The sequence below is a fragment of the Squalius cephalus genome, assembly GCF_949319135.1.
Source record: "Squalius cephalus genome assembly, chromosome: 19".
Lineage (NCBI taxonomy): Eukaryota > Metazoa > Chordata > Actinopteri > Cypriniformes > Leuciscidae > Squalius > Squalius cephalus.
The window spans coordinates 18,513,300-18,529,071 of NC_137140.1; the positions used below are offsets into that span (position 1 = coordinate 18,513,300).

The window sequence follows — 15,772 nt, forward strand, 5'->3', positions numbered from 1 at the left end:
TTTGAGTTTGCTGTAGTCTAGTTCTAGTCTTTTTCTCTAGTTTTCCTAAGCCTTATTTTTGGTCTCTATTTTTAATTCTTTTTTTAATTTCTTTTTTTCTCTGTTTGTAGTTCCAGTTATTTATTCTTAGTATTTTCCTTTTTGTTTATCATTGATTTATTTTCTATCTGCAGTTAAATTAGCTTAAATTATTAACTTAACTTAAATTATCTTTCTCTCTTGTTGTGTTCGTTCCTGTCCTCCATCCTGATCCACCCTGGCTGCTGCTCCCTAGACCAGGCAGTAAGACTGATACAGCTTCAGTTGCAGCTCAAAGTTTCCAGCCTCTGGTTCCTCAAACTACTGCCTGATTTCCAGTGTTGTTATTATCTGGTGCTACTCCATCTCTTTGGTTCTTCTGCCTATAGCTTTGCCCGGGTCGGATCTCATCGTGTCTTCCCTTTTTCCTGTTGACTGCCCTGTCCTACTGTTTGGATTATCCTCACTCCTAACCATCACTATTATGCCTTGTTTTGTCAAAATTAAATCCCTTGGTCATTCTGCATCTGGGTCCTCTTTCTCCATAAGACTGCCGTGACAAAGCCTGACACACAGGCAGAGAAACTCATGCGGCAGATTGGAGTGCAGAATGTGAAGCTTTCTGAATATGAGATGAGTATTGCAGCTCATCTTGTGGATACGTTGACTATGCAGGTAAGGAATGATGTCACCATCTGACTTTATTTACCAGTAGTTATTTGTCTCTAAAACAGTCAACTTTTGTTTTGTTAAGAGAATGCAAGTTACACAAATCATTTGTGTGTCCACAGATTACATGGCATGACATTGCAGGTCTGGATGAAGTCATAACTTAACTGAAAGACACTGTTATACTTCCGATCCAGAAGAGACATCTGTTTGAAGGATCTATGAAAGTTTTTCTATAAAGTGTTTCTAAGCTCAACTCCAGACTTTATTCTGAGGTGGTTTGCCTGTGAAGGATTCCAAATTTAAGAATCTATTTCAAATATGCTTCCTTGCATAACATCACGGTAAAGAATATTGTATTTAGTGTTTAAGGGTAAGATAATGATTCTGCTCAGCAAAGTTGCCTTTCCTGTTTTCTCCTTATTGTCTTTAATGGCTCTTGGAGTCCCAGTTTCACTCAGACTGATGGGATTAGCACACGAATGATTCGTCTATGCAATTTGCAATGCAATAGACTTATGCTGCTTGAATTAGGATTGGCCAGACCCTCAGTCTAGGGTGTGTTACCTAAACCTGTATACTCCTTTACATGCTTTGTTTGAATTTGTCTCCACCTTCAAAAGTCCCTCCTCCTAAAAAGCCTATAAGACACCATGAACAATTATGTACTTCAGACTGTTTGGAAGAAATGCAGCAACGTCCTCAAAGAATATAACTTCTTGAACGTATCCCAAACGTCTCCTGGTTTTGCTGAAAAAGTTTACAACACCTGTCATCTTAGGTGTGTTGCTGTATGGGCCTCCAGGCTGTGGGAAAACTCTTATAGCCAAAGCTACCGCCAAAGAGGCTGGATTCCGCTTCATCAACCTGCAGCCTTCCACTCTCACTGACAAATGGTACGGAGAGTCCCAGAAACTAGCCGCAGCCGTGTTTTCTCTGGCCATCAAGCTACAGCCCTCTGTTATCTTCATCGATGAGATTGGTAAATGCTTATGTTGATTTTTATGCTTCGCATTTCCTTCATCCACCCCTAATACTGACATTCCAGACGTTTGTAATTTCATGCTTTGCTTTTGCTGTTCACTGCAATTAGCTGCTCCACTCTGACTGACTGACTGAGTTACATTTTTGCACCAAAAAAGCTTCTTCCCGGTAGCTGCCAGAATTGATGGTGGCGAGGAACTGCCCCACAGGTATGATTGTCAGTGCATGATGGAATTCCACTGGAGTTGGTGCAGGATTTCTACACCTCACACACCTAAATGTATTTAAGGAAGTCTTGTAAACCTTGAAGTTAACCCAAACGTGTCCTTATGTCAGTATGGCCTCCAGTTTGGCCAAAATTGATGTTGCCATTATCACCCGTTTGTACAGGCTTCCAACTTGGGCTGCACGATTTGGGAAAATGTAATATTGCGATTATTGAGGTCAATATTGCGATTGTGACTTGCTTGGTTCTTAAGGAAGATGCACACTCACAGATTACTGATAATGCTGAAATGTGTATTTCTCAACTCAAGCTAGCAACAACTAGAAGTGCACAGTGTTTTCAAATTAAAATATTTTTACGAAATGAAATTTCTTTGCATTGCTGCAAATTTGTTATCTCAATAGTACAGCTAAATAAAATAATTAGAACAATAAATAAGAAAATTTGTATATTCATGAAAATAAGATATCTTGTCCAAACAGGGACATTTAAGCTGGATGTAACATACTTTATATTAATTCTTGAAAAGAAAACAGGATATAAAAGTGTGGTTCACTCAATCAAACCACTACAACTGTTGTCTGTCATTTAAGAAACAACAACTGGTACTTCCAAATCATCTTTTTAAAAAGTTCTACTTACTGTATCACTTGAGAGGTTCTTTGCCAAAAAACAAACATATCCACCTTGTCTGGTTTCAGGAGCGATGCTTCAATACAATATTACCACTAGTGCTAAAAGCTCTCTCTGATGCAGAGCTTGTTGCTTGTATGCTTGTATTTCTGTGCTAGTTTGCATAGCCTAGGGAAGTTTATTTTGTGAAACTTCCACCATTTCAGTGGATCTTCTCCGTGGTGTACACATGACATGTAAATGTAATCGTTGAGTTTCTCTAAACTGTACCAGCAGGTGGATTTTTCACATCCAGGCTATCCTTCTCCATTGCTGCAGTGCTTTGGGCTTCTGCTGGTGAATTTCCCGAAACAAATAAAAAATGCACATGTTTTAGAAATCTGTTACATGGAATTCTTATACCAGTTAAGTAAACACTGTGGTTTCACTCACTATCAACTCAGAGATGACTCGTTCCTTTAAGGTCTGGGTCTCTTCTGCAGAGATGTATTCTGTTTGGAACCTTGGGTCTAGGAATGTAGACATGTTTATCAGGTCCTGCGAGAATTCATATTTTTCATTGAGATAGTTCAGAATTTTTGATTTCAGTGATTTGGTCAGGCCAGTGTCCTCTACCTCTTCAGCCAGCACTGAGGTGTTCAAAAGATGCAGAGCAGGCTTAACACAAGATATGCTCACGTTCACCTGACAGGGCATCTGTGAAGTCCTGGAGTGGGCTGAGTGCCTTGTTCACAGATTCCAAGACTTCCACGTCCTTCCATGAGGGCAGTAGGAGTCTACTTTGCGGTCTGCAGAGAGAACCTTGGACAAAGCATTTTGCTGCTCCAGGACTCTGCTCATGAATCATTTTTCTCAGTGGAACCCCATCATGTTGAGCAGTCTGTCACCATGGCATGCTCTGGGAGGTTGCCCATGCAGCAACCTAGTGTCGGCCCAGATCCGGCCCACATCTGGTGCGTATGGAATCCATATGTTGCTGTCTGGGTGAGCTCTCTTTGTGCTTCCCTCAAGGCCACTCTCTTCTTCCACCTATGGGAGAAGTGGCCCACAATCTTCCTGCATATCCCAGTAGCCCTGTTAATGCATTGTGCATTCTTTCAGAGCATTTCCTGTGAATAAGACAAAACATTTACTAACTACAGTGACATAGCAAAACATTTAATGTTCACACTCTGATTAAATTACCAGTTCAACACTAATAGCACAAATCAGTAATACAAAATAACAACAAACACAGTTAATATTCATATCATGTTACCACTCTAAGCCTATGATTGTGCAGTAGGCAAATAGCTGTGGTAGATGTCATTTACACACAACCATCTCTTACAGAATTATGCTTCATGTTAATAATTACCCCTAAATACCCACTCTTAAAGGCACACTATGCAAGAATTGTACCTTAATATAACAGCTTCAAGGTCATTTCGGTGGTAAACAAACTCATAGTAGGGCGAATCATCCTGGTAGTAAAGCTTGGGGGGGACGCCGCTGGAAAAACCAGCAATGCAAGTTTGAGAGGAGCACCCCGACAAATCTCGCGAGAATCACAACTTGCTTTACGGCAACGACGTCACACACATCAACAACATATGAATCACAAAGACACTTGCGCGCATTTCAGACGTGATTCTTGGAAGACTTGACGATGGAAAAAACAAAGAAAGCACAGTCAGAAGAATGTAGGAAAAGGAAAAGAGAATCTGACCGCGTGAGGAACCGGACAAGAGTCCCACTCGGTCAGGCTTTCACTCGTTGGCACGAGCTAAAAAGCAGCACTGGATGCAACAGCGATGCTGACCTGGCGATCTTGTTGATGAACTAGTAAGTAAATCTCTTATTTGTAAACATTTTTTACGATGCTGTTCATTCATCCATTGTTGATAATTAGACCAGTGCAATAATTTCCACATATGTCTAGCTAGCTTTTGATTATCACAACTGTTAGCAGACTTGCAGACTCGCTTCTCTTACGTGTTTTTGCGTTGTTTTATTGCCTAGCTTGCCACACGAGCTAGTCTGCCAGCTGAACTCAGGTGTTGTGAGGTGTATTTATCACGTAGTCCTTTGTCTGGTTCCGATTTCTTATGGCGTGTGTACTGTGCTTATACAAACTTTAGCCGACTAACAGTGAACTTCCCGACTGTTACTTTACTTGAAATTGTGTTTTTTATGAGTCAATTAAATCTTTCCGAGTTATGGAACCCAGGAATTCATACCTAGTTTCACCCTGATTACCCTTGTTCAGTACTACTTATGTTGCTGAGAACATACTGACATGCCCGACGTTTCTATCCTACCGAACAGGTACCGGTGTACAGGGTGGGGGTGGGTATTTACGACAGTGCAAGTATTCCACAGCGACTCTAGGGGTCGCTGTTTGACAAAAACACAATTTCTACATAGTATGCCTTTAATATGCTTTGTGGCAAACAGAATTTTACACTGTTTTTAAAATTGTTATTCCTAAATCGACAGTACAACTACCCCAAAACGCCATGGCTAATTGCTGTCCTCTTAAAAGTATAATAGTATAAAATATTTTCTGCAGCCTAATAACAAAAGATGAAATCAATTTAACTTACCAATGGCCAGATGAAGTCTATGCCCACTGGAACCTAGACCACTGATTAAGCTCCACCGCTTTGACAATATTAGTGCCATTGTCTGTTGTGATAGTGACCTGATGCTCCTCACAGAAGTCCCATGCAGCCAGTGCCTCTCTCAAGCCCAGGGTTATGTTCTCTCCCGTGTGGTCGTCGGGGAATTAGGATGTTTGCAGGCAGCGGTTTTTCCTATTTTTTTTATTTATCACACAAGGGTGACAAGGAGCATGAATTTGTCCAGCCATGACTTCCTGTTCCACAAGAGTATAAATATGAAGAAACACAAAGGCCAAATTCCCTTAATCATTCATCACAATGAGTAAAACCAAAGAGTATAGTTCTGATGTGCATCAAAAGATTGTTGAGCGTCACAAAATAGAGAGTGTCTGTAAGAAAATAGCTAAAGCATTGAAAATACCCATTTCTACCATCAGGGCAATAATTAAAAAGTTCCAATCAACTAAAGATGTTACAAATCTGCCTGGAAGGGGATGTGTATCTATATCGTCCTAATGCAGGGGAGGAAAGTTTGAGTGGCTAAAGACTTTTTGGTTCTAATTGCAGAGATTAGTTGAGTCTTGGGGTAAGAAAACCTTTTAGAAAAATTTTATAAAACAGCACCTATATCACCACAAGTTCTTTGGGATGGTTTCAAGAAATATCCTCCTCGCTCATCCAAAAACAAACTCCAGCATAATCAATTGTCAGACACGACTGGAACTTCAAAAGGGACCGGATTCTGTGGTCAGATAAAAAATTTTTTTAAAAGAACTTTTTGACAGCAAACCCACTAGATGGTAGATCGGTGCAAACAGGGATAAAAAGAACCCTATGTCCATGGTTAAGTATACTGCAGGATATTTAATGTTGTGGGCCTATTTTTTTGCCCAGATACACGATATCATGGATTTTAGCAAATACCAACAGATAAAAAATCAAAACCTGACTGCTTCTGCTAGAAATCTTTTAATGGGCCATGGTTGGATCTTCTATCAAGACAATGATCTAAAACAAACATCAAAATCAACACAAAAATGTGTCACTGAGCAAAACAATGAAGCTTCTGCCATGACTGTTCCAGTTTCCTGACCTGAACACTACAGCAAATGAGTGGGACTGAACTGAACTGAAGAGAAGAAGCACCAACATGGAGTAGGTAATTTGATGGATCTGGAGAGATTCTGTATTAAGGAATGGTCTCTGATCTCTTGTCAGGTGTTCTCCAAACTCATCAGGCATTATAGAAGAATACTCAGAGCTGTTATCTTGGGGAAAGGACATTGCAATAATTGGGTTCCAATAATTGTGGCCAACGTGAACTAGAGAAAAACATTTAACCCACTTTCAATTATTTTACTTTAATGATAGGTAAGAATTTTGTGATTTTTTTTTTTTTTTTCAATTAAAGATCAAAAGGATAAACGATGCAGATTTATTTTCTCAGCTGCCTTTGCTCAAATTTACCAAGGGTGCATATATTAGTGGAGGGTTGTTAAGGTCTTCATGCAGAGACATGATCCTCTGTCGTGACATCTCTCTGTCTCCAGAGGGTCCCTGTAGAGCTCCTTGTCCTCTGTGCTCAGGGAGACATAATACAGGACCTTATACGCAGGCAACATTCTCTTTGTTGCAATGCTCACATCATATGCAGAGAGCCAGCGATGGGGCACAGACCTTAGAGGATTGGAGGCAGGGATGTGCATAACGATACACTTCCGTGAGGTACATCACCTAACAAAGTTAAAAAAACAAAACCTGTAGAACAACAATAGTGGTGATAGTGTATTTATATAGACTAGAGTTATCAAAAGTTAACAAGTAACAAATTAGATGTGTACATGTCAATGCATTTTTTACCTGGTATGGAGACCACTGATGATCTGTGTACAGATCTGCAAAAAAGCTGTTCAATAAAGTGGTTGAAGGGCTCTGCAAATTTTTTTTTTTTTTTTTTTTTTTGCTGCATTGTGTATGTGGTAGCAGGAGTCTCCAAGCAGTATTAGGCAGTGTGCTGCGAATCCTGGTCTCGAGACCGGTCTTCCTCTCATAACCTTGCCCATCATAAGGCTCACCAGATTTCTCCATGGTATTTCATGCTGCGTGAATAAGTTACAGTGACTTCTCCAAGCTGGCAGCATTCACCTTCTGGACTTCGAAGGACCCCAGGTGCTCTACCTCCTCCTTCTTTGCATCTTCATGGTGCTAGCAACATTTTCCAATAAAAAAACGTCCTTTTGGAAAAAGTACACCCCAAGCCATTCACCAACTTGTAGGAGGCTGTGGTGTGTGATAGCTTAATTTGTCCCAAGGCCATCTTATCAAGCACAAGACTCTGGGCCAATTCAACTATCACTGGAGGGATGGATATGGGAAAGGAATGTTCAGCGATCACACCAAGTACCATAGCTTAAAAGATAAATAATATAGTACATTACACATAAACATAATTTAATAGACCAATACACTTTCGCACAGTTTAGAAAGGTACATTACAGATTCCCTTAATGTAAATTAACAGGTGTCTCATAAGCCTACACTAACAAACCTAGCCTACCTCTGTATTAGCTATGCGATCTGATGTGCATATTTTACTTTAATTAAATATGGATATTTTTTCACAACCTTAAACAAACGCATCACCTCACTTCAGAGCCGTGTGGAGAACTTTTATGATGGATAGATGCACTTTTATGGACTTCATCAAAACAGAAACGGCCATTCACTGCCATTATAAAGCTTGGAAGAGCCAGGACATTTTTTAATATAACTCTGATTGTATTCATCTGAAAGAAGAATGTCATATACACCTGACTCATGAGGGTGAGTAAATCATGGGCTAATTTTCATTTTTGGGTGAACTATCCCTTTAAGAAAATATGTTAAATATGTTAAATATGTTAATTTATTAATATGTTATATGTAATAAGTAATATGTTTTAATATGTTAAAATCACAGTTCTGTCACTCTGTCACTATCAACTCTATCAGTTTGAATTGCCCGCCAAAGCACTTTCCTGGAACTATTTGAAGACTACGTGAATCACATGACGATCAAGCATTTTTTATTTCAGTTGATGCAACTCTCTCTCTATATATGGCTCTGGTTGAAGCTAAACTCTCCAGGAGCGAGTTTGGATATGGTTTTACAATATGAATAAAACAAGTTAATTTAAAAACATTATGTTTTGTTAAGCCAACTTAATCAATTTAAGTTCTTGTGCCACAAAAGTGCCTCAAAACCAGCAATAGTGCATATTAGTATGCTAAAAACATGTCTTGTTATCATGACAATGGAACTTAAATGAATTAAGTTGGCAACAAAACAATAAAACATTCTCCGACCTCCACCTTTTCAAACATGACAAAATTTGTTTCAACATAAAAGAGAAACCGACTAATTGAAATGTGGCCGTTCAGTTTTCATTTTCAATCAGCCAACACTCATTCAGCTATATCAGTCCCTCGCCAGCTCTGGCACAATGGCTGCATCCAAAAGCTTAAAAATGCTGCCTTCGTAAGATGCATTCCAAGGTTTTATTCCTTTATCTGATCGATTTTTGAAGGCAGCATAAATGTATCTTTCGCTGATATCCCACAATCCTGTGCTTTCCATTCTGTGACAGTTGAGTTAAAAAAAATAAAGATTGCTTCTGAAATTTGCTGTAAGTGGTCAGTCTGTGTGTAGATGTATATTTTTGACCAACGGTTTCCTCTTCTGATGCAATTTCTAGTGAGAAATTACTATTGAAGTAATGTGTTGTAATTAATTGTAATAGTAATTAAAAGTAATTAATTAAGAAACACAAGATTTTCTGTGTATCCTTGGTCCCTTTACCATTTTCCAACAGGATGCATAAAGCTGCCAAGTATAGCTCTGCCTCTGACATCATTAAAGGCATGGACTCCCTGAGGTGGTGCAAACCTAGGCTAATAGAATTCACCTCAACACGTTATTTTGATTAAAGATTACAAGGGCACAGATAAACCATTTATAATAAACACTGCAATATTCCATAAAAAAAAAAAAAAGATAAGAATTGTCCATTTTGATATCATTGGTGACTGTAACCAGGCAAGTAGGCAACAACGGCGCTCCAGACTCCTATCCAGTTGGTGGCGGTAATGCACCTAAGCTGCTTTGCCAAACGCCATTAAAATTTAGAAGAAGAAGAGGAAGACGACGAAGAAGAAGAAGAAGGTGGAGGAAAAATAGCCGAAAATGTGGTAGAAAAGGGACAAAAAGTCTGATTTCCGAAAGTAAATGAATCATTTTATTAAAAGGAAGCTATAGTTTTAAACAATATTTCCAAGACCCAATAGTAAAGACGCTTCTGGTAAGTGATCTGTTTGAGATGCAGGAAGGTCACAAGAACCTCATTTCAGTAACATCAGTTCTTCAGTGAAAATGAAAGTAAACTGCGCTGACACATCATCTGATTATTGTTATTACAAGTGAGATTTGACAGAAATGTGCCTACTTCGAGTATAGGACGCGTCTTTACTGTGTATCTATGTTCATTTAATACATGCTCCGGACAGAACGTGCCATTTCAAAACGTGCTGCTTTTTTAACAGTGTTTTCAGTTTTCAGTGTGTAATTTGGTAATTAAGCGCAAAGGTGTGAACACTTTATTGAATGTTTTGAGCACGGAGATGAGATTTTTGCTTCTGCCATCACACAGGGCCTGTCCTAATACCCACACTTGCTGTCTTTGCACTTGGCCTCTTGTCTACGTAACGTAAATGATGTGTTTCCTGTTTTTGGCCCAAGTGTTTGAGTGGGCGTGAAGACCCCAAGTGGGTGTATAACTTTTTTGATTTCCCGATTTCTTAGTGTTGTAAAGATACAAGTAGCGTTTTTACAGTGCTTTATTTACACATTTTGATTTTCCATACTTTGCACTTTAAAATGTCTTGTTTAGAAGTCCCTATGTACCAGAAGATACAATTAATTGAGGTGTTTCTAATTGAGTTATAAAAAGCTGTTCTGCAACAATACAGTGTGCAAACACACTGTGCTTTACAGCCAAATTATATGTAATATCTATTTAATTTAACTTACACTAAAAAGTATTGACGTCTCACAATTTCAGGCCACACGAGTTCCTTAAAGCGATGCATTATGGGATATTTAGCCTTTTTATGAGATTTAGCCTTTTGAGTATTGGGACAGGCCCATATTTTCATCTGAACAGCTTAATTTATTGTAGATGATTTTTTTTTTGTAGATGAAAGTTCATAAGTAAAAAGTAAAATAAATCTGTTTTTCAGAACCCCCTAGATTTTTAATTATACTATTTGTATTGTTTTTCTTTTGCAGGTAAATGTGAGAAGATGGTATTAAAAGAGATTCCAACAGACAATATTACTCGCCCTTTGGGCCGGAATGAGGTCATAGGTTTACTCTTCCGCCTCACAATATTTGGTGCCGTCACTTATTTTACAATAAAGTGGATGGTTGATGCTATTGATCCAACAAGAAAACAGAAAGTTGAGGCACAAAAACAGGTATGCAGTTTAATTTCAGGGAAATGTAAATTTGTGTGATTTCTAGACATAGAAAAGCAATGTAGCTGTTTAGATGCGGGTCCAAGTTTTAAGTATAACTTAAAGGAGAACTCTGGTCAATTTTAACATTGAGCTCATTTTTTTGTAAATTTGTAGTGCTGTCAGTACAGAGAACAACGACAAAAATCGGTGTTGCCTTAGGGCTGGGCGATATATCGCATGAGATTGTTATGCGCATCTCGTCAGTAAAGCCGGTTCCTTGATTATAGTAGTAAATCGCCATGACAAGCTGAGCCATATCGCATTAATTATCGCAGGTGATACGTCCTCGATAATTAATGCGATATGGCTCAGCTTGTCAGTTAACTACGGCACTGTGTTGTAAATGCCGCTCCATCTGAAAGCAGGTGATGGTGATTTACTACTAATCAAGGAACCGGCTTTACTGACGAGATGCGCATAACAATCTCATGCGATATATCGCCCAGCCCTATGTTGCCTACACCGTGTTATCCTCTTTTTAAAATTTGCACCCTGTTGACTTCAATGGGGCAAGTTTTAAACCTGCTTTTAGCCTCTTAACATCCTTGATGTGTCATTACAAGTGCACAGCCATTGTGAGTGATTCCTTCAGAGTGAACACGAGTGGATCTGACTGCAGTAGATGTGAAAGATATGAATAAAAGTGATGTTATTTCAGCCAGCGCACATACCTGTGTTTACATCCTGTTTTCGGTCGAAGTCCACAGTAAGCGATTGTCCAGTTCACGCGCATTGGTTTAGTTACCTATGATCACGCGCGTGAACTCGACAATCGACTACTTCGGACTTCGACCGAAAACATTATGTAAACACAGGTATGTGCGCTGGCTGAATAAACATCACTTTTATTAATATCTTTCACATCTACTGCAGTCAGATTCACCCGCGTTCACTCTGAAGGAATCACTCACAATGGCTGGGCACTTGTAATGACACATCAAGGATGTTAAGAGGCTAAAAGCAGGTTTAAAACTTGCCCCATTGAAGTCAACAGGGTGCAAATTTTAAAAAGAGGATAACACGGTGTAGGCAACACACAATTTTTGTCGTTGTTCTCTGTATTGACAGCACTCCAAATTTACAAAAAAATGAGCTCAATGTTAAAATTGACCGGAGTTCTCCTTTAAGTGCAGGTTTATAACTTTTGACAATCCTTAGCATCACCAAAGGCTGGAGTTTAATAATGTGAAGTTTTGTCGCCCCCTCACAGGCAGAGAAACTCATGCGGCAGATTGGAGTGCAGAATGTGAAGCTTTCTGAATATGAGATGAGTATTGCAGCTCATCTTGTGGATCCGTTGACTATGCAGGTGAGGAATGATGTCACCATCGGACTTTATTTACCAGTAGTTAATTGTCTCTTAAACAGTCTACTTTTGTTTTGTTAACATGTTACATTGTTACACAAATCATGTGTGTCCACAGATTACATGGCATGACATTGCAGGTCTGGATGAAGTCATAACTGAACTGAAAGACACTGTTATACTTCCGATCCAGAAGAGACATCTGTTTGAAGGATCCAGACTTCTTCAACCTCCCAAAGGCAGGCACTAGGATGAAAATTTTTCTAGAAAGTGTTTCTAAGCTCAACTCCACACTTTATTCTGAGGTGGTTTGCCTGTCATCTTCTCAGGTGTGTTGCTGTATGGGCCTCCAGGCTGTGGGAAAACTCTTATAGCCAAAGCTACCGCCAAAGAGGCTGGATTCCGCTTCATCAACCTGCAGCCTTCCACTCTCACTGACAAATGGTACGGAGAGTCCCAGAAACTAGCCGCAGCCGTGTTTTCTCTGGCCATCAAGCTACAGCCCTCTGTTATCTTCATCGATGAGATCGGTAAATGCTTATGTTGATTTTTATGCTTTATCCACCCCTAATATTGACATCCCAGTAGTTATCAATTTAAGCTATGCTTTTAAAGCTAGATCTCTTTAGCTTAATGGCACATTTATGAATCAGTAGAAGTCTACTTTTGAACCTAACTTGGTTCCTGTTGCTCCTTTGCAATCACATAATATGGCAATAAGTGGAAGATTCTGTATACTTGTCATTTTTTAAATGAACTTATATTGTCTTAATGTCTTAGATTCCTTCTTGAGGAATCGCTCAAGTTCAGATCATGAGGCCACTGCCATGATGAAGGCTCAGTTCATGAGCTTATGGGACGGGCTGGAAACTGACTACAACTGCCAGGTACAATTCCGCATCTTTGTGAGGTTTACTGCTTTGATCAGTGACTCAAGATCCAAGTCAGGTTCCTTTTCTATCTGATGTGTTGTGATTGTGTTTCACAAAGGTCATAATAATGGGAGCCACCAATCGGCCACAAGATCTTGATTCTGCTATACTCCGAAGGATGCCTACAAGATTCCACATCAATCAGCCCGTAAGTTCACTGATTTTAGCTCAAAATATGTTTGATGGTTTAAATGAAATGTTCAGTTTTACTGTTGAGTCATTAAACTCTGTAGTGATTCTTATAAATGATCATTTGTCATTTGTATGTATTTAGAATATAAAGCAGAGGAAAGACATATTGAAACTGATCCTGGAGAATGAAAATGTAAGTATTTATTCATTGGACTGTTGTTGCTATTGAAAGTTGCAAATGCTGAAAGAACATTTTCTCATTTTCTGAAGGTGGAGTCTGCCGTGGACTTTGGTGAAATTGCAAAAAAGACTGACGGCTTCTCAGGAAGTGACCTCAGAGAGATGTGCCGAGATGCTGCTCTGCTTTGTGTGCGTGACTTTGTGCACCAAGAAAGGTAAACACTTAAAGAGCTTCAGGCCTTGTCCACATTAATACATTTTCATTTGAAAACGCATTTTTTTCTCTCTGTTTTGGCCATCCGTCCACACTGAGACGGCGTTTTTGTCAACAAAAACTGAGCTCGCCCAAGTGGATAAATTTGAAGTGTTGTTGTGTGGAATGGGATAACGAAGGTATTTGAAAACAATGTCATATGTTTACTCATGTGATGCATATTGTACCCATAGATATCTATGGTTGTGCCTGCTATTCACTTTCATAGTGTTGCTAAAGAATATAAATGTTCCTTTGTATAATCGACAAATTACATTCCTGCAAAGATGACAGAAAATGTACTCGCAATTGCTTTCCTGCGGCAAAACATGAACAACTGCGTTTTAGACCAAACATGGAATGGTGATTTTGAGTGTGACCTGGATGCATCAGTGAGTGGTGGTGGGACATTCGTGCCAGAAGAATAGTATGAGAACTTGTCTGCTCTCTCTGTATCATCTTGTGAGCTTTTATTACGTTTTACATATGCGTAGTAAGGTAATTCAAGTGCTTTCAGACGTTTCAGTGTGGATGAGCAACTTTTGGAAAACGCTAGTGTGGACGGAGAGCGTTTCATTTCATTTTGAAATGAAAAAAACTTTTTCAAACGTATCCGGACGCTACATGTACAATGTACCTCAGACTCAAAAAAAGCACAGAACACAACAGGCTCTTTTTTTTATATATATATCTTTATCTTAAGTTTGAGACTTGTCACCTTTACATAATGTCTAGAGTCAATAGTTTACATTTGAAACTGTATGAAAATCAAGCATCTAGGTAAGCTCAGACAGGCCACGTCAGCCAAGCTCGCATCAGCTGATAGCCAGCTGTTCCTGACGTGTACCACTCCAGTTTCGACTTCTATCACAGCGGCCCATTTAAATTCCCATTCTTTCAGCATTTCCTCCATAGCATCGCTGCTCACAATCAAACTCCCTCCTCCAACCCCAACTCCACCCAACCGAACCTGTAATCAACCTGACTGTCATTTTGTTTTTCCGTACAGTTCACTACATTGCAAGCATTTTCTATCATGTATTTGTATTTCCACAACTCATGTAATTGAGAATTGTAATCATGTATGCATAAACTGGTTCTGCTCTGTAAACTCTGGGGTTTGACTTGCTGCTGTCCCCGCTCTGTCCAGGCATAGCTGCATGGACAGGCGTGGGAGTTTTGCCCAGAACAGAACCATACCGCCAACACTAACTGTGTGCTATACTTGTTATAAATTATATTTACTTGACAAAGTGGTCCTGACTGAACTTGCATTTGTGGTGCTCTGTTATTAATTTATTTCCATCCCATGACAGTCCAGTGGAAGACTTCATCCGCCCAATCAGGCAGGAAGACATGCAGAGGGCAATCGAGAAGATGAAGAAGTCCAAATCTGCAGGAGTGCAAGAGGCGTTTATGCACGTAGCACTGGACTGAATGTGATGCTGCTGTTTTAAAAAACATGGAACTAAATTTGGTCTGTTTTTCTTTTTTTGTGGCATATGTCATATGTTTTGTAAAAGGGGGAACTCAGGATTTATTAATGGTGGAATGGAGGCTTTTTTCTCTAATCATCTTTTTTTTGCACTGTAATTTCCATATTCTGTTTTTGCCATTCAATCAATGAGCCTTACCTCTTAAGTAAATGGTCACATTTGAGTCAATGGGACAGTTCATGAAAGATTGAACGATTTACATAAAACTCATTCTGCTTGTGTTCCAAGAATGAGATCCATTGTGTTTGTCTTTATAGGTTTGGTTTGGGTGGTGTTTGTTTTTTATGAAGATGGGCAACAGTGTAGTTACTTTTTCCAGTTATGCATAAGGCATCTAATTTCCACTGCAAGAATTATTTTTTACATCAACGGTATGTAACAATTTAGCTGATCTGTAAGAACAAAGTGTGTTTAGTAACAATTTTAACAACTCTCATCTGTTTGTTTTGCCCCAGTGATTGAATGATTTAAATTATAAACGCATAGACTTGTTGGCCTTTTACATTGAATAAAATGTTTAAGTGTTAAATTTAGCCCAGATTAAAGAGAGTGGGATGGCCTGTTGTATAAATATTTATTTGTGAAACATTAAATATACTTACTTGCACAAATATTTAGGGCAAGTGACAAGCCACTGCTGTTGTTATTTCTGGGGTTTGAATGGGCGATGGAGAATTAATAAGTGGAAAGAAACAGTTTTCTTCTGGAGAAACGGTTATGGATTGATGCACCATTTTAGAATGCTGGCAATACAAGGAACAATTGTATTTTTCAGTTATTAGGTTTC

At 39.1% G+C, this 15,772-nt stretch overlaps 2 protein-coding genes across 2 annotated transcripts; both read left to right on the top strand.

The window, feature by feature from the left end:
- Nucleotides 1-606: 606 nt before the first annotated feature.
- On the top strand, nt 607-1,869 carry LOC307146675 (outer mitochondrial transmembrane helix translocase-like; the record flags this gene model as incomplete). The annotated part of the gene is made up of 4 exons (XM_079850883.1): nt 607-693; nt 810-831; nt 1,469-1,669; nt 1,781-1,869. The coding sequence occupies 4 exons, from the start codon at nt 607-609 to the stop codon at nt 1,792-1,794; spliced, it is 324 nt and encodes a 107-aa protein (XP_079707009.1). The 3' UTR covers nt 1,795-1,869.
- A 7,407-nt stretch (nt 1,870-9,276) lies between these two features.
- On the top strand, nt 9,277-15,288 carry LOC307146916 (outer mitochondrial transmembrane helix translocase). The gene is made up of 10 exons (XM_079851259.1): nt 9,277-9,470; nt 10,457-10,644; nt 11,897-11,995; nt 12,111-12,231; nt 12,322-12,522; nt 12,773-12,879; nt 12,983-13,072; nt 13,199-13,249; nt 13,327-13,451; nt 14,806-15,288. Exons 2-10 carry the CDS (start codon nt 10,471-10,473, stop codon nt 14,924-14,926), a joined length of 1,089 nt encoding a protein of 362 aa, XP_079707385.1. The 5' UTR covers nt 9,277-9,470; nt 10,457-10,470; the 3' UTR covers nt 14,927-15,288.
- The last annotated feature ends 484 nt before the right edge of the window (nt 15,289-15,772 follow it).